At 44.5% G+C, this 27,481-nt stretch overlaps 2 protein-coding genes across 2 annotated transcripts in view; both read right to left on the bottom strand.

Annotated features, from left to right (window-relative positions):
• Nucleotides 1-27,481, bottom strand: part of LOC116478506 (zinc finger protein 136) — a 370,760-nt gene that overhangs the window by 265,713 nt on the left and 77,566 nt on the right. The gene's annotated exons all lie outside the window — the stretch shown is intronic.
• ZNF700 (zinc finger protein 700) lies at nt 1,552-26,216 on the bottom strand. Its single transcript, XM_032169769.2, has 4 exons — nt 26,041-26,216; nt 5,283-5,409; nt 5,016-5,076; nt 1,552-4,317 (listed from the first exon to the last, which is right to left on the bottom strand). The coding sequence occupies exons 1-4, from the start codon at nt 26,101-26,103 to the stop codon at nt 2,340-2,342; spliced, it is 2,229 nt and encodes a 742-aa protein (XP_032025660.1). The 5' UTR covers nt 26,104-26,216; the 3' UTR covers nt 1,552-2,339.

Here is a 27,481-nt window from a genome sequence, read left to right as displayed (position 1 = left end):
AACAGTGCCCATACATTTTAGGAAATATTTCCGTCTTTAGAGAATAAGTAAGGCAAAAATTGGTCCAAGAGTCTAGAGCTTACCTCCCCTCATCACAAGGCCAAGTCTTTTTTTTTGAGACGGAGTTCCACTCTTGTTGCCCATGCAGGAGTGCAATGGCGCCATCTTGGCTCACTGCAACCTCTGCCCTCCCCCCAGATTCAAGCGATTCTCCTGTCTCAGCCTCCTGACTAGCTAGGATTACAGGAGCACGCCACTACGCCCGACTAATTTTTGTATTTTTAGCAGAGATGGGGTTTCATAATATTGGTCAGGCTAGTCTCAAAGTATTGACCTCAGGTGGCCGGGTGCGGTGGCTCACACTTGTAATCCCAGCACTTTGGGAGGCCGAGGCGGGCGGATCATGAGGTCAGGAGATTGAGATCATGGTGAAATCCCGTCTCTACTAAAAATACAAAAAATTAGCCAGGCATGGTGGCGGGCGCCTGTAGTCCCAGCTACTCGGAGAGGCTGAGGCAGGAGAATGGCGTGAACCCGGGAGGCGGAGCTTGCAGTGAGCCGAGATTGCACCACTGCACTCCAGCCTGGGCGACAGAGCGAGACTCCATCTCAAAAAAAAAAAAAGTATTGACCTCAGGTGATCCGCCTGCCTCAGCCTCCCAATGTGCTGGGATTACAGGTGTGAGCCACCGTGTCCAGCCAATGAGAAGTCTTTTACCATTGGAGAGACACAAGTCACACAGCAGGCATATGAGATGATGCTCCTCAGTGACCATTATGGATCAGGACAAAAAAAGAGAACATTTTATAACTATATTTCTAAATGTGATAAAAGAAAACATATTTCAAGTCATAAACATGACCAAAATTTTTCTCTTCTTACTAATGTGACTTGTAATTCTCATACATCCCACAGTCATTTATGACTTGTGGTCATATTTACCACTACAGCATATTACACCCTTGCTGACAGCAGGTATGGCACTGGTGGTTCTGGGGAAGAAGGCACTCAGAGGTATATGAGATAACTTTTGGTATAATGAGTGAATGGAAAATTAGGGTTGAGGCCAGGCCCAGTGGCTCATGTCTATAATCCTAGCACTTTAGGAAGCTGAGGTGGGCAGATCACGAGGTCCGGAGTTTGAGACCAGTCTGGCTAACATCGTGAAATTCCGTCTCTACTAAAAAATACGAATACTAGCTGGACCAGGTGGGGCATGCCTGTAGTCCCAGCTACTCAGGAGGCTGAAGCAGGAGAATCGCTTGAACCTAGGAGGCAGAGGTGGCAGTGAGCTGAGATTGCGCCACTGCACTCTATCCTGGGCCAAAGAATGAGACTATGAAAAAGAAAAACAGCAAAATTAGGGTTGAGATACAAAATAAGTACATAAGCATGAAAAGTAAAATTTCTTTTTTTTTTTTTTTTTTTTTGGAGATGGAGTCTTGCTCTGCTGCCAGGCTGGAGTGCAGTGGTGTGATCTCTGCTCACTGCAACCTCCGCCTCCCAGGTTCAAGTGATTCTCCTGCCTCAGCCTCCCGAGAAGCTGGGACTACCAGTGTGGGCCACCATGCCCAGCTAATTTTTGTATTTTTAGTAGAGACAGGGTTTCACCATGTTGGTCAGAATGGTATCAATCTCTTCACCTTGTGATCTGCCTGCCTTGGCCTCCCAAAGTGCTGGGATTACAGGCGTGAGCCACTGCGCCCGGTGTGAAAAGTAAAATTTCCATGAGGAAAAAGATGCCTAGCATTTTATCCACATGGTAATACTGTCTCACAATGTCCAAATAATAATAATGTAACATTATAAGCTTGATCTAATACATAAAACCAATGGGATATTTTATTATAGCTTCTTAATTATTTAAAAAGAATAACGTTAGTATACAGTTATGATAAAGTTAATTGTTTATATTCATTATCTGTATTCAAAGAATCTTGGCAGATCTGAAGGCTTTCCCATACTGCTTACATTCATAGAGTTTCTCCCAAGTGTGAACCCTTCCATGCCATTGAAGGTGCAAGGCATATCTGAAGGCTTTCCCACATTGCTTACATTCATAGGGTTTCACTTCAGTGTAAGTCCTTTCATGATATCGAAGGGAACTAGAATACACTCATAGGGTTTCTCTCCCATATGAGTCCTTTCATGACATTGAAAAGAAGTAAAAGAAATGAAGGCTTTCCCACACTGCTTACATTGATAGGGTTTCTCCCCAGTGTTGAGTCCTTTCATGATATCGAAAAGAACTGGAAAATGTGAAAGCTTTGCCACACTGCTTGCATTCATAGCGTTTCCTTCCAGTGTGAGTCTATTCATGTCCATAAAAGGAACCAGGCTAGCTGAATGCTTTCCCACAATCCTTACATTCATATGGCTTCTCTCCCATATGAGTCCTTGCATGTATATGCAAGGAAGAAAAATAATTGAATGCTTTTCCGCATTCCTTACATTCATAGTGTTTCTCTCCAATGTGTGTTCTTGCATGTATTTGAAGAATCTTGGCAGATGTGAATCCATTCCCACAATGCTTACATTCATAGGGCTTCTCTCCTCTGTGCTTCCTTTCATGTATTTGAAAAGAAGAGAATTTACAGAACGCTTTTTCACATTCCTTACATTCATAGGGTTTCTCTCCAGTGTGAGTCCTTTCATGCATCTGAAGGTTTGAGGCAGATCTGAAGGCTTTCCCACATTGCTTACACTCATAGGGTTTCTCTCCAGTGTGAGTCCTACCATGCTTTCGAAGGTTTGAGGCACAACTGAAGGCTTTCCCACATTGCTTACACTCATAGGGTTTCTCTCCAGTGTGAGTCCTTTCATGCATTCGAAGGTGTGAGGCAGATCTGAAGGCTTTCCCACATTGCTTACATTTATAGGGTTTCTCTCCAGTGTGAGTCCTTTCATGATATCGAAGGGAATTGCAACATCTGAAGGCTTTACCACATTGGTTGCATTCATAGGGTTTCTCTCCAGTGTGAGTTTTTTCATGTGTTTGAAATGACTTGGCAGAATAAAAGCCTTTCCCACATATCGTACATTTATAAGGTCTTTCTCCAGAGGGCATTCTTATGTGTTTTTCTGTCCTTTCATGAATTTGAAGGTGCTTCACATATCTGAAGGCTTTCCCACATTCCTTGCATTCATAGGGTTTCTCTCCAGTATGAGTCCTACCATGCACTCGAAGGTGTGAGGTAGATCTGAAGGCTTTCCCACATTCCTTACATTCATAGGGTTTCTCTCCAGTGTGAGTCCCACCGTGCACTCGAAGCTGTGAGGCAGATCTGAAGGCTTTCCCACACTGCTTACACTCATAGGGTTTCTCTCCAGTGTGAATCCTTTCATGATATCGAAAGGAACTGGAAAGATTGAAGGCTTTACCACATTGCTTGCATTTATAGCATTTCTCTTCAGTGTGAGTTTTTTCATGTGTTTGAAATGACTTGGCAGAATAAAAGCCTTTCTCACATATCTTACATTTATAAGGCCTTTCTCCAGAGTTCACTCTTATGTGTGTTTGAAAACTTATAAGATAGGATAAGGCTTCCCCATATTGCTTACAATCATACGGTTTTTTCCCAGAGTGTGTCCTTTCATGTCTACGCACAGAACTGGTATATGCAAATGCTTTTCCACATTCTTTGCATTGATAAGGCTTCTCTCCCATGTGACTCCTTTCATGTCTGTGATAGGAACTGGAACTATGAAATGCTTTATCACATTTGCTACATTCATAGGGCTTCTCCCCAGTGTGAGTTCTTTCATGTATTTGAAGGGTAGCAGAATAACTAAAGGATTTACCACATTGTTTACATTCATATGGTTTCTCTCCAGTGTGAGTTCTTTCATGGATAAGATACAAACTGAAAGAATGGAAGCCTTTCCCACAAAATTTACATTTGTAAGTTCCATCCCCACTGTGCATTACCATGTGTCTTCGAATGCTTGAATGGAAAATAAAGGTTTTTCCACAGACTTTACAAGCGTAGGGTTTCTCTCCAGTGTGATCCCTTTCTTGTCTTCTAATGGAGGGGCGATACCTGAAGGTTTTCTTATTTTTAGGTTGTTGACACTTATATGGCTTTGGTCCATATTCCTGATATTCACATGCCTTGTGTCCAGTATCACCTCTTGTGTTGATATTAAAAGATGAGTTACCTATGCCAACTTCTGCACACACAAAGCTGTTACATGATTTTACTTCAGGAGAAGCTTTCTTCTCCTGGAAGTTCAGCCTGTCATCTGGAACCTGGGTAAAAGTTTCTCCACAATGACTGTCGTCTTTAATTTCGTTGACTTTCTCTTCTATGAGACTCCTGTAAAACATGAGAAGCACATTATGAAGGGTTTGTTTATAAGTAATTTTATATTCATCAGCAAGTATTGCACTTGCATTTTTAACACTCTCCATCAAAGTGTAGGCTTTCTGCCCTGTCCGAATCGTTTGAAGGTGACTGGACATGTTCTACAAGATGACCCAGCCATACCTATTGTTTAAAAAAAATATTCATAAGGGGCTTCTTAATACTATTCCCATGTAAACTATTTCACAATTACTAAAAACTATATGTCATTTTTCTTTTGAGTCCGGTTCTTGTCCTGTTGCCCATGCTGGAGTGCAGTGATATCATCGTTGCTTACTGCAGCCTTTAACTCCTGAAGTCTCGAGTGATCCTTCTGCCTTCGCCTCCTGAGTAGCTGGGACTACTGATGCATACCACAATGCCCAGCTAATTTTTTGCTGTTGTTGATTTGTGGTCTCATTATGTTGCACAGGTTGTTCTTGAGCTGCTGGCCTCAAGCTATCCTCCTATCTCCACTTCTCAAAGGATTGGGATTACAGGAGTGAGCCCTCAGCCTCAGTCACATTTAAATATATGTTTTTTGAGAAAATATTCTAAGAAGAAATGAATTTGATGCTGGATTTAGTTCTTTGTTTTACTTCACTTCAACATATTCTCATATTCTAAGATTGTGCAGAGAGACACTGCTTTCTCTTGTAAGTGCAAATTACCTGAAGCTTCTTCTGGGGTTTTGGTACTCATAGTCAATGTTCTGGTCTTTCCATTTTTTTCCTGAAATACAGACACAGAAAAATAGTTCTGAAGCAGTATAAAATTGTGAAAAAGTTATTAGATTCTATACCCATGATTTACTGCAGCCATGCCTCATTTATTCAGGAAAGTATTTCCTATCTATGTTCAAAATCACTCAACAGCTTTCATGAGCTAGAAACATTGGTTTGCTAATGCACTGAGGGAAGGAATATTGTCATCCTCACCTATAGAGGTCAGGTTCCTGAAAGTTTCCAGCATCACTTCCCTGAAGAGATTCTTCTGGGAAATATCCAGCAATGTCCACTCTTCCTGGGTGAAGTTCACAGCCACATCTTCAAAGGCCACTGGGTCCTGAAACATCTCACATGTGTAGAGGAGGATGGGTGAGAGTGACAGCACTGGGAGCCTAGACTCTATTCCCAAGATGTTCTCAGGATGCCGTGGACTCCAAACATTTATTCCCTGCTTTGGTCATCAGATCCCTTTCTCTCTGTCTATACTTACTTTCTTCCATAAAGCAATTTTTTTTTTTTTTTTGAGACAGAGTTTTGCTCTTGTTGCCCAGGCTGGAGTACAATGGCGTGATATTGGCTTACCATCAGGGTTCAAGTGATTCTCCTGCCTCAGCCTCCTGAGTAGCTGGGATTACAGGCATGTACCGCCACACATGAGTGACCTTTACCCTTTCCCTCTTGTAGTGTGAGTGTTGTCTTGTCTTGAAAGAAACATGGGTCAGAAACAAAGTAAGCCCACCCGACTAGGAACTGTGTTAAAGAAATTTCAAAAAGGGATTTAAGGGAGACTATGGAGTTACTATAACACCAGGAAAACTTAGAACTTTGTGTGAGACAGACTGGCCAGCATTAGAGGTGGGTTGGCCATCAGAAGGAAGCCTGGATAGGTCCCTTATTTCAAAGGTATGGCACAAGATTACCTGTAAGCCAGGGCATCCAGACAAGTTCCTGTACATAGACACTTGGTTACAGCTGGTTTTAGAACCCCCCCAGTGGTTGAGAGGACAGGCAGCAGCAGTGTTAGTGGCAAAGGGACAGATAGCCAATGAGGGATCTCTCCCCACCCTCCAAGGGACGTCAGCTGCTAAAATTCTATCTGACCCAATGTCAGAGGACCCATGGCAGGAAATGGCACAGCAATGCCCCCAGCTCTTACCTAGAAGACAGACTCCCAACTCCTGAGCCCACAGCATCTGTGCCTCCACCGGGCAGATACACCCATAGACCACCCACAGCAAAGAGAGAATGTGAAGCTGCAGGAGAAACCCCTCCCTTGGCGGCTCATTTACGACCTATGACTGGAAAGACAAGTGCCCGCAGTTAAAGAAGAAACAAAATGGCTCTAAGCCAGAGGTCTCAGGCAAGGACGAAAGGGCCTTGTTTAATCTGGCAGAAGGGTTACTGGACTAAGGGGGACCGGGCTCAGGTGCCCCTAACGAGCCCATGGTCAGGATGACAGGGACAAGGACATTGAGTTTCTTGTTGATACTGGTGCTGAACATTCAGTAGTAACCACCCCGGTCGCCCCCTTATCCAAAAAGACTATTGATATAATCGAAGCCACAGGAGTCTTGGCAAAACAAGCTTTCTGCTTGCCCTGGACTTGTACTGTAGGGGACATGAAGTAATTCACCAGTTCTTGTACATGCCCGACTGCTCCTTGCCCTTTCTGGAAAGGGACTTGCTTAGCAAGCTGAGAGCCACCATCTCTTTTACAAAGCACAGCTCTTTTACAGCTAAAGTTACCCAGAAAGGGAGTCATCATGGCCCTTACGGTCCCCCAGGAGGAAGAATAAAGGCTTTTCTTTTTTTTTTTTTGAGACGGAGTCTCGCTCTTTCACCCAGGCTGGAGTGCAGTGGCGCGATCTCGGCTCACTGCAGGCTCTGCCCCCCGGGGTTCACGCCATTCTCCTGCCTCAGCCTCCCGCGTAGCTGGGACTACAGGCGCCTGCCACCTCGCCTGGCTGATTTTTTTTTGTATTTTTAGTAGAGACGGGGTTTCACCGTGTTAGCCAGGATGGTCTCGATCTCCTGACCTTGTGATCCGCCCGCCTCGGCCTCCCAAAGTGCTGGGATTACAGGCGTGAGCCACTGCGCCTGGCCATAAAGACTTTTCTTAACCGAGCCAGGCCAAGAGATAAGACCAGCTCCGGCTAAGCGGTGATCAAAGGTGTGGACGGAAGACACCCCTCCAGCGCTGGCAGTCAACCAAACCCCTGTACCTATAGAAGTTAAGCCTGGGGCCCAGCCAGTCAGGCAAAAACAGTACCCAGTCCCCCAGAGAAGCTCTTGAAGGTATCCAGGTCCACCTCAAGCACCTGAGAGCCTTTGGAATTATAGTCCCTTGTCAGTCTCCATGGAACACTCCCCTCCTGCCTGTTCCCAAGCCGGGGACCAAGAACTACAGGCCAGTACGGGACTTGGGCTTGGTCAATCAAGCTCAGAAAGAAAGCAGGTCATCTGCAGTCTACTGCAACCTAAAACCAGAAGGCACGTGAGAGAATTCTTAGGAGCAGTAGGGTTCTGCAGACTGTGGATCCCAAACTTTGCAGTACTGGCCAAACCTCTATATGGGGTCACAAAGGGGAGTGCTGGGAACCTTTTGAATGGGAATCCCAACAACAGTGAGCCTTTCATGAGTTAAAGGAAAAACTTATGTCAGTCCCAGCCCTGGGGCTACCTGATCTGACAAAGCCTTTTACACTGTGTCAGAAAAACAAAAAAATGGCAGTTGGAGTTCTAACCCAGACTGTGGGGGCCTGGCCAAGGCCAGTGGCCTACCTTGTACCTACTTACTCTAAAGAAGAAAAGGACTTTCTCCAGGCAGAGGGAGGACAGGTGATGGAAAAAGGATGGGATGGATCTGGTTACTGCATGGGGCAGTAGCTGTGCCACAGCTGCTGGGAGCCGCAGTCATACTGGCTGTGCATAAAACCACCCATCTAAGCCAGGAGTCACTTGAAAAGTTGTTAGGCTGGTACTTCTACATCTCACATTTATCAGCCCTTGCCAAAACAGTGGCACAGCGATGTATTAACTGCCAACAACACAATGCAAAGCAGGGTCCAACCATTCCGCCCGGCATACAAGCTTATGGAGCAGCCCCCTTTGAAGATCTGCAGGTAGACTTCACAGAAGTGCCAAAATGTGAAGATAACAAGTATTTACTAGTTCTTGTGTGTTCATACCCTGGGTGGGTGGAGGCTTACCCACCGCAAACCGAGAAAGCTGGTGAAGTAACCTGTGTGCTTCTTCAAGATCTTATTCCTAGGTTTGAAATGCCCTTACACGTCGGCTCAGATAATGGGCTGGCATTTGTGGCTGACTTGGTACAGAAGACAGCAAAGGTATTGGGGATCACATGGATACTGCATGCTACCTGACCAACCTCAGAGTTCCGGAAAGGTGGAGCGAATGAATCAGACTATCAAAAATAGTTTAGAGAAAGTGTGTCAAGAAACAGGATTAAAGTGGGTACAAGCTCTCCCTATGGTATTATTTAAGATTAAATTTACCCCTTCTAGAAAAACAGGATATTCTCCTTATGAAATATTATATCATAGACCTCCTTCCATACTATGGGGACTTCCAGACACTCCCTGAGAATTAGGTGAAATTAAGTTACAGCAACAGCTACAGGCCTTAGGAAAAATTACACAAACAATCTCAGCCTGGGTAAATGAGAAATGCCCCATTAGCTTATTCTCCCCAGTTCACCCTTTCTCCCCAGGTAATCGAGTGTGGATCAAGGACTGGAACGTAGCCCCCTCATGCCCATGGTGGAAGGGACCCTAGACCACTCACACCACCGTGAAGGTAGAGGGAATCCCAGCCTGGATCCACCACAGTCGAGTAAAACCTGCAGCTCCTGGGAGGCAAGACCAAGCCTGGAAAACTCCTGCAAAGTGACTCTGAAAAAGATGACAAGCCCTGCTCCTGTCACACCTGGAAGCTGACTGGTCTATGTGTGGTGAAAGCATGAGGAAACTCATCATGGGACTCATTCTCCTTAAAATTTGGACTTGTACAATAAGGACTTCAACTGATTTTCCCTGCATGGAAGATTGTTCCCAGTGTATTCATCAGGTTACTGAGGTAGGGCAACAAGTTAAAACAATCTTTCTGTTTTCTAGTTATTATGAATGCCTAGGAACTTTAAAAGGAACTTGCCTATATAACACCACTCAGTACAAAGTGTGGAACCCAGGAAATGCCCGACTTGATGTATACTATAACCCATCTGAGACTCCCATGATCACAGTCTTTGAAATAAGATTAAAAAACTAGTTCTTTTCTAGGTAATAGAAGTAAAAAAAATAGCTAAAACAGAAAAAAAGGAAACCCCCATTTACATGCTCAACCACATCATATGGTTACAAGCTATCCTAGAAATAATTACTAATAAAACTGGAAGAGCTTTAACTGTTTTAGCACGGTAAGAAACCTAGATGAAAAATGCTGTCTATCAAAATCAACTGGCTGTAGACTACTTGCTAGCAGCTAAAGGAGGGGTCTATGGAAAATTTAACCTAACCAATTGCTGTCTGCATATAAATAATCAAGGGTAGGTAGTCAAAAATATAGTTAAGGATATAACAAAGTTGGCACATGTGCCTGTACAGGTTTGGCGTGGGTTTAATCCTAAATCTGTATCGGAAAATGGTTTCCAGCACTAGGAGGATTTAAAACGCTTATAATAGAAATAATAACAATAATAGAAACCTGCTTCTTGCTCCCCTGCTTGCTACCTGTGTTCCTTCAAATAATGAGAAGCTTTGTCACTACCTTGGTCCACCAAAATGCTTCAGCACAAGTGTATTACATTAACCAGTATTGATCTGTCTTGCTGGAAGAGCTAGGTAGTGAGGATGAAAATGAGAACTCCCATTAATAAGTGAGATTCTCAAAGGGGGAAATAAGAAAGGAGGCCACGCCACCTCTCTTATTGTCTCATACCTCAGAAAAAGAAAGAAGAAGCAAAAGTTAGAGGAAGGCAGAAATGAGATCAATAGTCAGACAGCCTGGTGCCACACCCCAGGCCTGGTAGTTAAAAATGGACTCCTGACCTAACCACTTGTATTATCTATAGATTCCAGACATTGTATGAGAAAGCACTGTGAAAGTCTCCGTTCTGTTCTGTTCTGTCCTGTTACCAATGCATGCAGCCCCAGTTACGCACCCTATCCTTGCTTAATTGATCACAATCCTTTCACGTGGACCCCCTTAGAGTTGTAAGCCTTTAAAAGAGGCAGGAATTTCTCTCTCTCAGGGAGCTTGGTTTTTAAGACACAAGTCTACTGACGCTCCTGGCTGAATAAAGCCACTTCCTTTTCTAACCCAGTGTCTGAGAGGTTTTGTCTGCAGCTTGTCCTGCTACAAATCCAGGGAGAAAAGTGAGCTGCCTGGGCTGTCCGTAATGTCTCTTTGGACCGTGGGTCTGTAGCACCTGTCATAACAGAGTCCTGTGAATTAATATGCAGAAAAAAGTTAACATTAGCAGTCCTGAGGCTGTGTTTCCTTGAAAATGCCTGTTCCCAAAGTATAATCTTTGATGACATTGTTAGAGAAGGCAGACAGCTAGTCAAGAGCAGGAGGGGAAGTCCAGGGGAAAGCCCTGGGGAAAAGCAGGGGAGAGCAGGAGGGGAAAGCAGGAGGGGAAGTCCAGGGACCACCCAAAACAGGCATGCTAGATATAAGCAGAGAGGAGGGGAAACACCTAACTAGAAAGAAACATCCATTATGATGCCCAGGAATCACTCACTTTGCAGTTATCCTGCCAGAATGTAGCTAGATAGATGCTGGTAAGAAGGGCAAAGGGGGCCGGGCGCGGTGGCTCACGCTTGTAATCCCAGCACTTTGGGAGGCTGAGGCGGGCGGATCACGAGGTCAGGAGATCGAGACCACGGTGAAACCCCGTCTCTACTAAAAATACAAAAAATTAGCCAGGTGTGGTGGCGGGCGCCTGTAGTCCCAGCTACTCGGAGAGGCTGAGGCAGGAGAATGGTGTGAACCCGGGAGGCGGAGCTTGCAGTGAGCCAAGATTGCGCCACTGCACTCCAGCCTGGGCAACAGAGCGAGACTCCGTCTCAAAAAAAAAAAAAGGAGGGCAAAGGGGACATTCCTAAGCAAAACCTGGCACCCTATGTACACAAGAGGGCAAACAAGAAACTCCTAAGAGATACCCAGGTGTAATAAGCACAGATTCAACCACTATACGACCTTCCTGGCATGGCAGTAATGAGCAATGCAGCCACCCACATATCCATTGATGGCTGAATGGATAAACAAAATGTGGTTAAGTATATACATACGATGAGATATTATTTATACTTAGAAAGTAACATCTTGGCCGGGCGCTGTAGCTCATGCCTGTAAGCCCAGCACTTTTGGAGGCCGAGACAGGTCGATCACCTGAGGTTGGAGTTGGAGACCACTCTGACCAACATGGAAAAACCTCGTCTCTACTAAAAATACAAAATTAGCCAGGCATGGTGGTGTATGCCTGTAATCCCAGCTACTCAGGAGGCTAAGGCAGGAGAATTGCTTGAACCTGAAAGGCAGAGGTTGTGGTGAGCCAAGACTGCGCCATTGAACTCCAGCCTGCTGCTGTCTCAAAAAAAAAAAAAAAAAAAAAAAGAAAAGAAAAGAACATCTTGTTGCATACTACAACATGCATGAAACCTCAGGATAATTGCAATAAGCAAAATACATAAAATTCATCTTACAGAACTTACGTAGATTTGTCAAACTATCTCAAGTGCACGTGTAAAATTCCTTAAGCTGATAAGTTTTAAGTTTTGTTTTACAATAAGCAATGATAATAAATCATGGTAGCAGCCAGGCATGGTGACTCATGCCTGTAATTCCAGTACTTTGGGAGGCCAAGGCAGGTGCAATTATGGAGGTCAGCAGTTTGAGACCTGCCTGGCCAACATGGTGGAACTCCATCTCTACTAAAAATATAAAAATTAGCCAGCCGCAACAGCATGGTACTGGTACCAAAACAGATATGTAGACCAGTAGAACAGAAAAGAGCCCTCAGAAATAATACCACACATCTACAACCATCTAATCTTTGACAAATGTGACAAAAACAAGAAATGAGGAAAGGATTCCCTGTTTAATAAATGGTGCTGGGAAAACTGGCTAGCCATATGTAGAAAGCTGAAACTGGATCCCTTCCTTACACCTTATACAAAAATTAATTCAAGATGGATTAAAGACTTAAATGTTAGACCTAAAACCATAAAAACCCCAGAAGAAAACCTAGGCAATACCATTCAGGACATAGGCATGGGAAAGGACTTCATGACTAAAACACCAAAAGCAATGGCAATGAAAGCCAAAATTGACAAATGGGATCTAATTAAACTAAAGAGCTTCTGCACAGCAAAAGAAAACTACCATCAGAGTGAACAGGCAACCTACAGAATGAGAGAAAATTTTTGCAATCTACCCATCTGACAAAGGGCTAATATCCAGCATCTACAAAGAACTCAAACAAATTTACAAGAAAAATTCAAACAACACCATCAAAAAGTGGGCAAAGGATATGAACAGACACTTCTCAAAAGAAGACATTTATGCAGCCAACAGACACATGAAAAAATGCTCATCATCACTGGTCATCAGAGAAATGCAAATCAAAAGCACAATGAGATACCATCTCACACCAGTTAGAATGGCGATCATTAAAAAGTTAGGGAACAGGTGCTGGAGAGGATGTGGAGAAATAGGAACACTTTCACACTGTTGGTGGGACTGTAAACTAGTTCGACCATTGTGGAAGACAGTGTGGTGATTCCTCAAGGATCTAGAACTAGAAATACCATTTGACCCAGCCATCCCATTACTGGGTATATACCCAAAGGATTATAAATCATGCTGCTATAAAGACACATGCACACGTATGTTTATTGCGGCACTATTCACAATAGCAAAGACTTGGAACCAACCCAAATGTCCATCAATGATAGACTGGATTAAGAAAATGTGGCACACATACATCATGGAATACTATGCAGCCATACAAAAGGATGAGTTCATGTCCTTTGTAGGGACATGGATGAAGCTGGAAACCATCATTCTGAGCAAACCATCACAAGGACAGAAAACCAAACACCTCATGTTCTCACTCATAGGTGGGAACTGAACAATGAGAACACTTGGACACAGGGAGGGGAACATCACACACCGGGGCCTGTCGTGGGGTGGGGGGAAGGGAGAGGGATAGCATAAAGAGATATACCTAACGTAAATGATGAGTTAATGGATGCAGCACACCAACGTGTCACATGTATACATGTGTAACAAACCTGCACATTTTGTACCCTAGAACTTAAAATATAATAATAAAAAAAAAAATCAGCCAGGCGTGGTGGTGTGTACCTGTAGTCCTTGTTAACTTGGGAATCTGAGGCGGGAGAATCATTTGAACCTGGGAGATGGAGGTTGCAGTGAGCCGAGATCACGCCACTGCACTCCAGCCTGGATGACAGAGTGAGACTCCATCTCTGAACAAACAAACAAAAAACCACAAGAATGAATAAATAGAGGCAGAAAAGGCATCTGACAAGCCTTAGCCCATTTATGTGTAGTGTCCCATTTTTGGAACGCTAAGCATGTGGGAGTTATTTATATCCCACCGTTCAAGGTTACCGCCAAAATCTGATTTTTCACACATCTGCAGTTCGAAAAATCGCAACCTCCTGCATAAATGGGTTAATATCTCCTGATGATTAAAAACACTCATTAAACTATACAAGAGAAGATTCCATAAGATGACAAGAAAGGCACAAGGAACATAGAAAAATCTACTATAGGCCAGGCGCAGTGGCTCATGCCTGTGATCCCAGCACTTTGGGAGGCTGAGGTAGGCGGACCATGAGGTCAGGAGATTGAGACTATCCTGGCTAACACGGTGAAACCCCATCTCTACTAAAAATACAAAAAATTAGCCGAGCGTGGTGGTAGGCACCTGTAGTCTCAACTACTTGGGAGGCTGAGGCAGGAGAGTGCATGAACCCGGGAGGCAGAGGTTGCAGTGAGCCGAGATGGCGCCACTGCACTCCAGCCTGGGTGACAGAGCGAGACTCTGTCTCAAAAAAAAAAAAAAAAAAAAAAAGAAAAGAAAAATCTACTATAAAGACATGTATTAAAAATCCAAAACCAGAGGCCAAGGCAGACAGGTCATTTGAGCCCAGCGGTCTGAGACCAGCATGGGCAACATAGGGAAACCCTGTCTCTATAATAAAACAAATAATTAGACATGGTGGCACACAACAAATGGTACTGAAACACCTGGATTAGCAAATGCAAAGAAATGAATTAGACACAGAACTTCACCTTTTACAAAACTACCTCCTAATGAATCATTTACTTAAATGGAAAATGCAAAACACAACTTCTAGAACATAACAGTTGTGAAAACCACGACAACCTTGGATTTGGCAATAAGGTTTCACACACAACACAAAAAGCATGATCTGTGAATGAGAAAATCGAGAAATTAGACTTCAAAGTAAAACTGTCAGTACTGGTACCAAAACAGATATATAGACCAATGGAACATAACAGAGGCCTCAGAAATAACACCACACATATACAACCATCTGATCTTTGACAAATCTGACAAAAACAAGAAATGAGGAAAGGATTCCCTATTTAATAAATGGTGCTGGGAAAGCTGGCTAGCCATATGTAGAAAGCTGAAACTGGTTCCCTTCCTTACACCTTATACAAAAATTAATTCAAGATGGATTAAAGACTTAAATGTTAGACCTAAAACCATAAAATCCCCAGAAGAAAACCTAGGCAATACCATTCAGGACACAGGCATGGGAAAGGACTTCATGACTAAAACACCAAAAGCAATGGCAATGAAAGCCAAAATTGACAAATGGGATCTAATTAAACTAAAGAGCTTCTGCACAGCAAAAAAAACTACCATCAGAGTGAACAGGCAACCTACAGAATGGGAGAAAATTTTTGCAGTCTACCCATCTGACAAAGGGCTAATATCCAGAATCTACAAAGAACTCAAACAAATTTACAAGAAAAAAACAAACAACCCCATCAAAAAGTGGGCAAAGGACATGAACAGACATTTCTCAAAAGAAGACATCTATGCCGCCAACAGACACATGAAAAAATGCTCATCATCACTGGTCATCAGAGAAATGCAAATCAAAACCACAACGAGATACCATCTCACGCCAGTTAGAATGGCAATCATTAAAAAGTCAGGAAACAACAGATGCTGGAGAGGATGTGGAGAAATAGGAACACTTTTACACTGTTGGTAGGAGTGTGAATTAGTTCGACCATTGTGGAAGACAGTGTGGTGATTCCTCAAGGATCTAGAACTAGAAATACCATTTGACCCAGCCATCCCATTACTGGGTATATACCCAAAGGATTATAAATCATGCTGCTATAAAGACACATGCACACGTATGTTTATTGCGGCACTATTCACGATAGCAAAGACTTGGAACCAACCCAAATGTCCATCAATGATAGATTGGACTAAGAAAATGTGGCACACATACACCATGGAATACTATGCAGCCATACAAAAGGATGAGTTCATGTCCTTTGCAGGGACATGGATGAAGCTGGAAACCATGATTCTCAGCAAACTATCACAAGAACAGAAAACCAAACACCGCATATTCTCACTCATAGGTGGGAACTGAACAATGAGACCACTTGGACACAGGGCAGGGAACTTCACACACCGGGGCCTGTCAGGGGGTGGAGGGGCTGGGGGAAGGATAGCATTAGGAGAAATACCTAATGTAAATGACGAGTTGATGGGTGCAACAAACCAACATGGCACATGTTATACCTATGTATCAAACCTGCACGTTGTGCACATGTACCCTAGAACTTAAAGTATAATTAAAAGACAAAACAAAGTAAAATGGTCTGTTTTGGAAATGACTTTGTTAACAGAATAAAAAGACAGGTGACAGACTGGGACAAAATATTGGCAGAACACCTATCTGGTGAAGGACTGGTGTCCAAAAGGTATGAAGAACTCCTAAAATTCTATAAGAAAAAAACCCACTAATCAAAAAAGAAGCAAAAAGCCAGGAACGGTGGCTCATGCCTGTAATCCCAGCACTTTGAGAGGCTGAGGCGGGTGGATCGTCGAGGTCAGGAGTTTGAGACCAGCCTAACATGGTGAAACCCAGTCTCAAGTAAAAATACAAAAATTAGCTGGGCCTGGTGGCATAAGCCTATAATCCCACCTACTCTGGAGGCTGAGGCAGAAGAATCACTTGAACCTGGGAGGCAGATGTTGCAGTGAGCTGAGATTACACCACTGCACTCCAGACTGGACGACAGAGCCAGACACAGTCTCAAAACAAAAAAAAAAGCAAGATCTTTCCAAGTATACCTCCCCATAAAGACTGTAATTATGGCAAACAAACATGACAGGATGATCTATATTACGTGTCATTAAAGGGCAAAATGAAAACAGGCCGGGCACAGTGTCTCATGCCTTAATCTGGCACACTGGGAGGCTGAGGTGGGTGGATGACCTGAGGTGGTCAGGAGTTTGAGACCTGCCTGGCCAACATGGTAAAACCTCATCTCTACTAATAATACAAAAATTGGCCAGGCGAGGCAGCGCACGCCTGTAATCCCAGATACTCCGGAGGCTGAGTCAGGAGAATCGTCTGAACTCAGGAGGCAGAGGCTGCAGTGAACTGAGATTATGCCATTGCACTCCAGCCTGGGAAACAAGAGCAAAACTGCGTCTCCAAAAAAAAAGAAAAAAAGAAAAAAGAAAAAAAAGAAAACAATGAGTCAGCAGCAGATACCTGGTGGAGTAGCTAAAATCCAAAACACTGACACTTCCTAATGCCAATGACAGTGAACACTCATTCACTATCAATGTGAATGGAAAATTCTACAGCCAATTTGGAAGACAGTCTGCGGAGGTCTGAAGAAAATAGCATGGTCTTACTGATTCAGTAGTCTCATTCCTACAATATTGACCCAAATGAACTGAAAACTGATGTCCACACAAAAGTCCTCCCACAAACGTTTTTAGCAGCCTTACTCATAACTGCCCAAAACTAGACTCAAACAAGGTGAGTCTTTAAAAAAAAAAAAAAATAGACGAGGTCTCACACTGTATCTACCAGGCTGTTCTCTAACTCCCGGCCTCAAGCAGTCTTCTCACCTCCATCTCCCATGTAGCTGGGAATTCAGGGATGAGGCATCACAACAGGCTCAAGATGAGCCTTTCAATAGGTGAATAAAGAAACAAACTATGGTAACACCCATCCAACGTAATGTTACTCAGTGATGAAAGAAAATGAGTGGCCGGACATGATGGCTCACAAGTGGAATCCCAGCACTTTGGGAAGCTGAGGTGGCAGGATCACCTGAGCTGGAGTGTATGAGACCCTGTCTCTTTTTTTTTTTTTTGAGACGGAGTCTCACTCTGTCACCCAGGCTGGAGTGCAGTGGCGCGATCTCGGCTCACTGCAAGCTCCGCCTCCCAGGTTCACACCATTCTCCTGCCTCAGCCTCTCCAAGTAGCTGGGACTACAGGCGCCTGCCACCACGCCCGGCTAATTTTTTGTATTTTTAGTAGAGACGGAGTTTCACTGTGGTCTCGATCTCCTGACCTCGTGATCCACCCGCCTCGGAGACCCTGTCTCTAACAAAACAAAAACAAAATTTTTTTTTTTTTTTTTTGAGATGGAGTCTTGCTCTGTTGCCCAGGCTAGAGTGCAGTGGCACAATCTCGGCTCACTGCAAGCTCCGCCTCCTGGGTTCACACCATTCAAAAACAAAATGTTTTTTAGATAAATAAATAAAAATAAAAAATACATGAGTTGTCAAGCAACAAAGGTACTGAGAGACCTTCAATGCATATTTTTTACATCAAGGAAGCAAGTCTGAAATGGCCACTTACAGCATCATTCCAAATATTTGATATTCTGGAAAATGCAAAACCGAGGCAGGAACATTATCATTTGTTTCCAGGGATAAATAGGGGTGGCAGAAGAGAGAGGGGAGAGCTATGATTAGGAGGAGCACAGGGGATTTTGAGGCCTGTGAAATGCTTCTGTATAAGACTGTGATGGTGGATACATGACACATGTAGTTGTCTTAAACCACAGAACAAAAAGAGTGAAGTTTAATGTAAAAGATGGACTTTACGTAATAATAATATTGGCTTCTTCAATTTTCATCGTGTTCACACATAATATATTCTTGCATCAATTACAGGATACAGTACACACAGTCAATATGATTTCTTTGGTTTAAAACTTTTTTTTTTTTTTTTTGAAACAGGGTCTTGCTATGTTGCCTAGGCTGGCCTCCAACTCCTGAGTCCAAGCTATCCTCCCGTTTCAGCCTCTCTAAGTGAATTACAGGTATGAGGCACAGCACCTGGCCAGTCAAGATGTTTAAAATAGGGGGAACTATGAGCTTGGAAGAAAAATGTGGGAACTCTGTGGATTATCTGCTCAATGTTTTGGGTAAACAACCACTATTCTAAATAATAAAATCAACTAAATAAGAAAGTGAATTAACTATTATTCCATGTAAGGTTCATAACTGAGTTTAAATAAAATCCAATATAAAATATCACATATCGGCCAGGCGCGGTGGCTCACGCCTGTAATCCCAGCACTTTGGGAGGCCAAGGCGGGCAGATCACGAGGTCAGGATATTGAGACCATCCTGGCTAACACGGTGAAACCTCGTCTCTACTAAAAATACAAAAAATTAGCCGGGCGTGGTGGTGGGCACCTGCAGTCCCAGCTACTTGGGAGGCTGAGGCAGGAGAATGGCGTGAACCCGGGAGGCGGAGCTTGTAGTGAGCCAAGATCACGCCACTGCACTCCAGCCTGGGTGACAGAGCAAGACTCCATCTCAAGAAAAAAAAAAAAAATCACATATTGGTTATCATTTGCATAAAAAACGTGCAAAAATAAAATATACTGATGTGGATGGGTACCCAGGTTGGGGAAGTATAAAGAAATGTAAGGCAGTTATCATTCACAGTACTGGCTCCATCAATATTTGGATTCATTGTGCAATTCTTTTATGCATTTCGTGCATATGTAATACTTTTAGTTTCTAGAATGCACACTCTATACAGAAATAAATCTCAGTGAATTTTAATTATCAGCAACAACAGCATAGCATATTGAAACTAATTTTTTTGTTTGTTTTCTTTTTTCTTGAAACAGGGTCTCGTTCTGTTACCCAGGCTGGAGTGTAGTGGTGCAATCATAGCTCACTGCAGCCTCGAACTCCTAGGCTTAACAGATCCTTCCACCTCAGTCTCCTGAGTAGCTGGGTCTACAGGCACACATCACCATGACCAGGTAAGTTTTTGTATAGACAAGGTTTGCCATGTTGCCCAGGCTGGACTTATTTCTTTTGAGACAAAGTTTCACTCGTTACCTGGGCTGGAGTGCAATGGCACGATCTTGGGATCTTGGCTCACTGCAACCTCCGCCTCCCAGATTCAAGCGATTCTCCTGCCTCAGCCTCCTGAGTAGCTGGGATTACAGGCCTGTGCCACCACGCCTGGCTAATTTTGTGTTTTTAGTAGAGATGGGGTTTCTCCATGTTAGTCAGGGCGATCTTCAACTCCTCAACTCAGGCTATTTGCATGCATTGGCCTCCCAAAGTGTTGGGATTACAGGCGTGAACCACCACGCCTGGCCAGTAATTTTAAAACTAATTTTCTTGAAGTCCAAAAAAGTCTCAAGAAGGATAAAAAATGATTATTATGCAAAAAGTTTACACAGAAAAACATCAACATAAAATGCCATAAATGGAAAAATGCCATGTGTCCTTAAAAGGAGATTAAGTATCACTATGATGTAACCTCTCTGAAATACGCCTACAGTTATAGTTTATGAAATTTACAAGGCAGTTTGTTTCCTTCACTAAAATTAAGAAAAAGGTACTTCTAAAAACTGAAATAGAAGACAATGACTAAAAATAGACAAGATCCTCTATAGAATACGGTTGGGGGTGTTATGGCATGAATATTTGCATCAATCCAAAAAAAATCACACATTAATAACCTACCCCCAACATAGTATTAGAAGTTGACATCTCTGGGAAGTAATTAGGATTAGATGAGAGCATAGGAGTAAATCCTTTCTGAATGAGATTAGTGCCCTTATAAGAAGACACAGGAGAGCCGGCTTCCTCTCTTCTCTGTCATGTGAGGAAACCACAAGAAGACGACCATCTGCAAACTAGGAAGCGGGCCCTTGCCAGAAACTAGATCTGCCAGTTCTTTGAAGATGGACTTCATGACCTCAAGAACTGCCAGAAATAAATGTTTATTCTTTAAGCTACCCAGTCTATGGTAATTTGATATAGCAGCCCAAGATGACTAAGATAGAGAGGCACTATCCCTACTACACACTGCAGCTTTGTACTCTATACTAATTAACAGAAAATGGTATTAACAGAGAGATGGAAAGATAGACCAATGGAAAACAGCAAATTGTGAAACCAGGGCATCTATGTTTTTTTTTTTTTTTTCTTTGAGATGGAATTTTGCTCTTGTTGCCCTGGCTAGAGAGCAATGGTGCAATCTCGGCTCGCTGCAACCTCCACCTCCCACGTTCAAGTGATTCTCCTGCCTCAGCCTCCTGAGTAGTGGGGATTACAGCCATGCACCACTATGCTTGGCTAATTTTGAATTTTAATAGAGATGGAGTTTCACCATATTGGTCAGGCTGGTCTCAAACTCCTGACCTCAGGTGATATGCCAGTCTTAGCCTCCCAAAGTGCTGGTATTACAGGCGTGAGCCACCGCACCCAGTCTGGACGTCTATTTAAGGTAATGTGAAACTATGACAAACCAGGTATTGTCAGCCAATGATACAAGTGGTGAACACTTAACAGAAAAAGCAGGGACAAACAGTTATCTACAGGGGAATAATCAATCTACTACCCATCATCTCCATATACGATAATTTAATTAATTCTAGAGTTGCTGGTTATAGTGAGTTCTTATATTTATATGTTACCTTAGCATGCATTTTGATTATGGATTTAACATTCTCATAACAGAAGAAAACTTCACTCAAACTCAGCAGTTTCCAGTTCTCCACCTCCTCCCAGTTCCTCCATGTAGTCAACTCAAATATAGGACTTACTCGGCTGCATTCATTCTGGTGACCACCTCCCTGTAGGACAGCTAAATACAACCTTGCTGGGGTGGCCTTTCCTTGTCTTTTGGGATATTTCTCTCTTCACAGTTGAGACAATCCAAAGGACAGGAATCATTTCTGTTTTTCCTCAATAGCAACATCCGATAAGCTGACCGGCCATGTGTCTCCAATTAATGGAAACTGAAGTTGGGAGAGAGAAGCTGAGCACCCACGAATTGGGTATCTAGATGAAAAGTATACCAGGCATCTCCTCCACCATTAGTCATTCAGCTGCTGCCTTGGGAGGCCCCACTCCCCTAGGCACAGATACCCACTAGACCCTCCAAGAGACAGGCAATTATGGCAACTGTGGGGGTCTTGGGTCAGCTACAGGCAGTTCTAAAACTCAAAACCTGGAAAAGATAGGAGGGTGTACTGAAGACATATCACCCTGCAAAGTTTCCAGAAGGGAACCTCATCCCAAAGACGTCCTGATAAGGTGTCTGTGTCTAGGAAAGATAAAAGGAGAGGCAGAAAGGATTTTTCAGGAAAATGTCTAGTGGTTGTTCTCTGCTTTCCTGTCATGTTAAATGTTCAGAAACAGATTTTACTGCAAGCCCTTGAAGAGTTAGGCTGTGGTATGAGGGTGGAGGATTTGAGACCCGGTATCCCATATATTTGGAAATTGTAGAGGGAAACCAGTTGCCCTGGAAAGTGTGAAAAAATTTAAATAAGAAGCAATGAGGCCGAACTGTGTGTAGTGTCCTAAGGTCCTACCTAAGGACCCTGAAATCAAATTTAAATACAACTCTTGGAAATTGCTAATTTATAGGGAAATAAAATTCATGCTTAATCAGGCACAATTTACCTATTACCTTGTAATTACATACCTAGAAATTTTCTACCTACATAGGCTGTGTGAACAAGTAAGTCAGGCCGGGCGCAGTGGTTCACACCCATAATCCCACCACTTTGGGAGGCCAAGGTGGGTGGACCACTTGAGGACAGGAGTTTGAGACTAGCCTGGCCAACGTGGTAAAACTGTGTCTTTACTAAAAATACAAAAATCAGCCGAGTGTGGCGGCACATGCATGTAATCCCAGCTACTTGGGAGGCTGAGGCAGGAGAATTACTTGAACCCAGATAGTGGAGGCTGCAGTGAGCTATCATGCCACTGCACTCCAGCCTGGGTGACAGAGACCCTATATCAAAACAAACAACAAAAACAACAAAGTAATTCAAAAATTTAAGCTGGTGGATCTCTAAATTATCTTGAAGCAATGTGATCATGGGGTTGAGTCACATGACACACAGCTTTCACACAGCTAGCTGGAATCCTCCATTCCCTGATTACAGATTCGCCTTCTTTCTTACCTATAGTGTTTTGTAAATGTTGTAAATGACTGAAGGGAAACAGGAAAGACCCTTTCCCTCTTCACTATTTTTTTTTAACTTATATTAATATGATTTTTCACAAATGAGATGGGGTCTCAATATGTTGCCCAGGCTGGTCTTCAACTCCTGAGATCAAGCCATCCACCTGTCTTGGCCTCGCAAAGTGCTGGGGTTACAGGTGTAAGCCATCCTGCCAGGCCCCTCTTCACTACTGATCTCTAGTAGACTACAGAGACTACTTTCTCACGCAAAGATCTCATGGCTATCAGATTGTCTTCAGCTGGAACGTTAAATTCACTCTTTTAAATTGAAAAGGAAATAAAAACCAGCTAGAAAGAAAAGAAAACAAGCTCTGGGGGAAAAAAGTAAATCATTACGAATTAAGTTGTTAGCCAGGTGCAGTGGCTAATATCTGTATCTGTAATCCCAGCACTTTTGGAGGCCAAGGAAGCAGGACTGTTTGAGGCCAGGAGCTAGAGACCAGCTTGGGCAACGTAACGAGACCTAACCTCTGTAAAAAATAAAAAATTAGCCAGGTGTGCTGGTGGGCAACTGTAGTCTCAGCTACCAGGGAGGCGGAGGTGCTTGAGCTGGGAGGCCAAGGCTGCAGTAAGCCATCATCGCACCACTGCTCCAGGCTGGGCCACACAGCAAGACACTGTCTCAAAAAAAAAAAAAAAAAAAAAAATTAAATTGTTGTATCTCATACATCAGCCTTCTATGGAAAATGTAATCCTGTTATATTTATTTGCCCTTTGCCTACGTAAGTGTTAGGGAAGCAGGTGCCTAGGGGAGCCAGAGTAACACCAGTTTAAGTTCAGCTCCATCTTGAGACTAACAAGAAACACTCCTTGCCAGTCACAACCCATGATCATAAAGTTTCCCATGAAGAAAACAGCCTGAAGATGCCTGCAAGTATCCTTACACTCCCACAACAACAGAACGTCCTGATGTCCCAATACCCATAACAATATGTGCTTTCAAGATAATTACAGTTATTTTAATGCACTTGGGCGCTAAAATGTAAAGGATACTTTTCTTTAAATCAACAGTAATAAATTTTGTGACCCTGTCAGTCCATATACAGGTAGGCACAGGTAGTTTATTCTTTACATAGACAAGATCCCTACATAAGAAAAACTTAAAGACAGTACGTTCCTCCACTTGCTGTATGAGGATGCCCTACTACAGAGAAGGTTTTTCTTTTTCCTTTTCTCTTTTTTTTAAATAGAGACAGGGTTTCGCTGTGTTGGCCAGGTTGGTCTTGAACTCCTTCTTGTTTGTTTTGTTTTTGGAGACGGGGTCTCACTCTGTTACCCACACTGGAGTGCAGTGGCGCATCCTCAGCTGGGCTGCAACCTCTCCCTCCAGGGTTCAAGTGATTCTCTCACCTCAGCCTCCTGAGTACCTGGGACTACAGGTGCAGGCCACCACACCCGGCTAATTTTTGCTAGTTTTGGAAGAGATGGGGTTTCACTATGTTGCCCAGGCTAGTCTCGAACTCCTGACCTCAAGTGATCCTTCCACCTTGGCCTCCCAAAGTGCTTGGATTACAGGCCTAAGCCATCATGCTGGCCCAGAGTAGCTTTCAATAAACTCTCTTCTCACTGCACTTTGTGACTCATCTTGAATTCCTTCCTGTGTGAGATTCAAGAACTCTCCTGGGGTCTGATCAGGACCTCTTTTCCTGGTAATACAAGCAAGAACTTAACTTCCAGTTTTGGAGTACTGAGTCTATTTCCCTAGAGTCTGTGTTTTTCCCAAGTGGGCCACTGCTATCTTTCCGCTTGAATAAACTCTTCCAACTGAAATCTTGACCTTTCGATTATTTCGGAGTGACAAGTCCAAATAAGGCAACTGCATCTCTGCAACCAATCAAGCATTTATCTGGTTTGTCAGGTAACTTATAAAAGCCTACCCCTAAACTGATAAACTAAAAATAAAAACATACCTCTGGCCTGGCGAGATGGCTCACATCTGTAATCCCAGCACTTTGGGAGGCTGAGGTGGGTGGATCACTTGAGGTCAGGTGTTCGAGACCAGCCTGGCCAACATGGTGAAACCCCCATCTCTACTAAAAATACAAAAATTAGGAGGGCATAGTGGTGCATGCCTGTAATCCCAGCTACTCAGGAGGCTGGGGCAGGAGAATAGCTTGAACCTGGAAGGCGGAGGTTGCAGTGAGCCGAGATCAGGCCATTGCACTCCAGTCTGGGCGACAGAAGGAGACTCTCAAACAAAAACAAAAACAAGGTGCCTTCCCAGCTAAGTGAAGTGACCGGCTCTTGGCCAAGGGGACCCCCCAAAAACCCTGAAAATTGAGTGCCTCTGTATGACAGGATGGGAGGTGAGACAGGTCTCCTTATACCCTCTCCCTTTAGGAGTTTAGATGCAGCAACTGACGCACATTCATGTAAAAATAGACATAATCAGAATGGAAAAACAGACTCCTTGTGGCAAGAAGATACTAACTTACAAACAAGACCTAAGGCCACACGAGGCAAAAGTAAACTCACACCTTAGAATTAATAAAATCTCAAGAAACAGGACTGTTTTTTGGTTGAGATGGAATCAAGTGGCAAATAACAGACCCCCTTCCTTCAGCATTCCTTCCTACCTCCTCCAAACTTTAGACAAAGATTCAACACTCTCAACCAGCTGCCACCTACAGAATCCCTCAACCACCTGTGCCTTCTAACCTCCCTTCCACAGGTCCCACCCTTTCTGCCAATGGAACTTACACCTTTCAGGCACTGATTCATGATTTTCCCTGCAATTCCTGTCTCTCTGAAATGAATAAAACCAAACTGTCTTGAGCCGCCTCGGGACCACTTACTCCAGGCTGCTTGGGGTTGTGTTTCCCTCGGCCAAGGTCTCTCCTATTCGGCTCTGAATAAACTTCTTTATTTTACATAGTTGGGCTTTTTCCATTGACAAACCACAAGCCAGGACTGGGTGTTTCTCATTCGTGAATCGCTGTTTGCTCAAATGAACTCTTTAATTGTTAACGTACCTCAGTTTAATTTTTAACAGGAGAAAGTGGGGACTGGGGGCCCCACAGACCACTGCTCCTCCCACGCACGAACCCCACACCCGAGTCAGGATGCCCCCATGACCCTCCCGTTGCTTCCGCACAATCTGGGGAGACGTGGGGCTGCGGGCGCGTAACTGCCCAGAGAGGGCTCCGGGGCCGGGGCCGCAGTCGCCGCGCAGGGACGGGACAGGACGCCCGGGTCCTGGCTGCCGGGCCAGCCCCGTCCAGCGGCCAAGGGGACTGAGGGCCGAGCTGCTCAAGGAGGACTCGGTTCCAGACCCCGGAGTCGCCCGCAGGAAGGCCCGGGTCCCGCCACAGCCGGTTCCCGCCTGTTCCAGGCAGCCCCTCCCCCGTCTCACGACACCCGGCCCCGCACACGCACCATTTCCCGGCTTTCAGATGTCCCGGGGTCCTTTCTACAGCTCCTGTGACTACAGCAGGGCATAGCGCAGGCGACAGAGCGACAGAAGCCTGGGTAGAGGCACCAGGTCCCTCTCGGGCTGGACAGACCGGATCACAACAGCCGCCCGCTCAGCGACGAAGGTGAGGGTAGGAATAAGACCCCTCCATTTCCGGATGAACTGTGAGAAGGGCAACGCCCCAGCACCTCTGATTGGATGAAATGCTAGGTCCCGCCCCCCACATCTGAGTGACAGCTGAAGCCCTGGGTATCAGGCCCCGCAGAGCCAGACGGATGGATTCTAGCCACAGCTTCTCTAAGGGCGAGCTGCTTTCTGCACTCTGGTTATTGGTTATTTGCATTTCAGCCAAACTTGCTATTGATAGAAGAGAACACTAGCGTCATCCTCACTCAAGGGACTGTCCCTACTCCTTCGTTCTGCACGGGGTCACAGGAGTGTGCCGGGAATTTCAGACTCAATGTCCAGAGGAGCCATCTGCTGGCCTCAGAGCAGCAGGGGAACCGAGATCAGGCCAGGCACGACTGCACCAGGAGGAGACGCATATGTCCTCGAGCGGGCCGGAATTGGGGATGAGGCGTGGCCAAGCCTTGCTCACACACCCCCATCCCCTCCTCATAGTGTGAAAATGCTTCCTCCTTTCAGATCTTCATTTTCACCAGCAGGAAACTCTCACCAGGTTTTGTTTCTGACCTAAGTAAACTGTCAACTTCATGAACCCTTTATCCAGGTGACACCACCAAACAATTCTGTCTCTAGCTCTAGCCTGATCTTCACACATTTTCTGTTTTTTGTTTTTTGTTTTTTTTGAGACGGAGTCTTGCTCTGTAGCCCAGGCTGGAGTGCAGTGGCGCGATCTCGACTCACTGCAAGCTCCGCCTCCCGAGTTCACGCCATTCTCCTACCTCAGCCTCCGGAGTAGCTGGGATTAAAGGCGCTCGCCACCACGCCCGGCTAATATTTTGTGTTTTCAGTGGAGACGGGGTTTCACCGTGTTAACCAGGATGGTCTCGATCTCCTGACCTCGTGATCCGCCCGCCTCGGCCTCCCAAAGTGCTGGGATTACAGGCGTGAGCCACCGCGCCCGGCCACATATTTTCTTTATCTATACAAATAACTCTGACCCCAACGACCCCGTGCATGTCAAACCCCAAACCCTGCCCAGAAGACAGCTCCAGCGGTACAACACCAGAAAGGACAGAGACGCCACAAATGCGTCTGCACGTGGGTCTTCTGCTTTCCAGGGCTCTGCAGCTTCTCGGAATCCACACTCCTTCTGGAGGCTGGAGGCCACCTGTAGAAGGGGGTGGGCTGCCCGGGAAGCCCCCAGTGAAACTCTCTTTCCCTCCCTTTGCAGGCTCCAGACTGTCCTCAACGTGGAATCATTGGCCTCGGGCTCTGCTG

Source organism: Hylobates moloch, unplaced genomic scaffold (assembly GCF_009828535.3).
Source record: "Hylobates moloch isolate HMO894 unplaced genomic scaffold, HMol_V3 SCAFFOLD_12, whole genome shotgun sequence".
Lineage (NCBI taxonomy): Eukaryota > Metazoa > Chordata > Mammalia > Primates > Hylobatidae > Hylobates > Hylobates moloch.
Note: the sequence above shows the minus strand (reverse complement) of the source record. Positions and strands in the feature narration are given on the sequence as shown.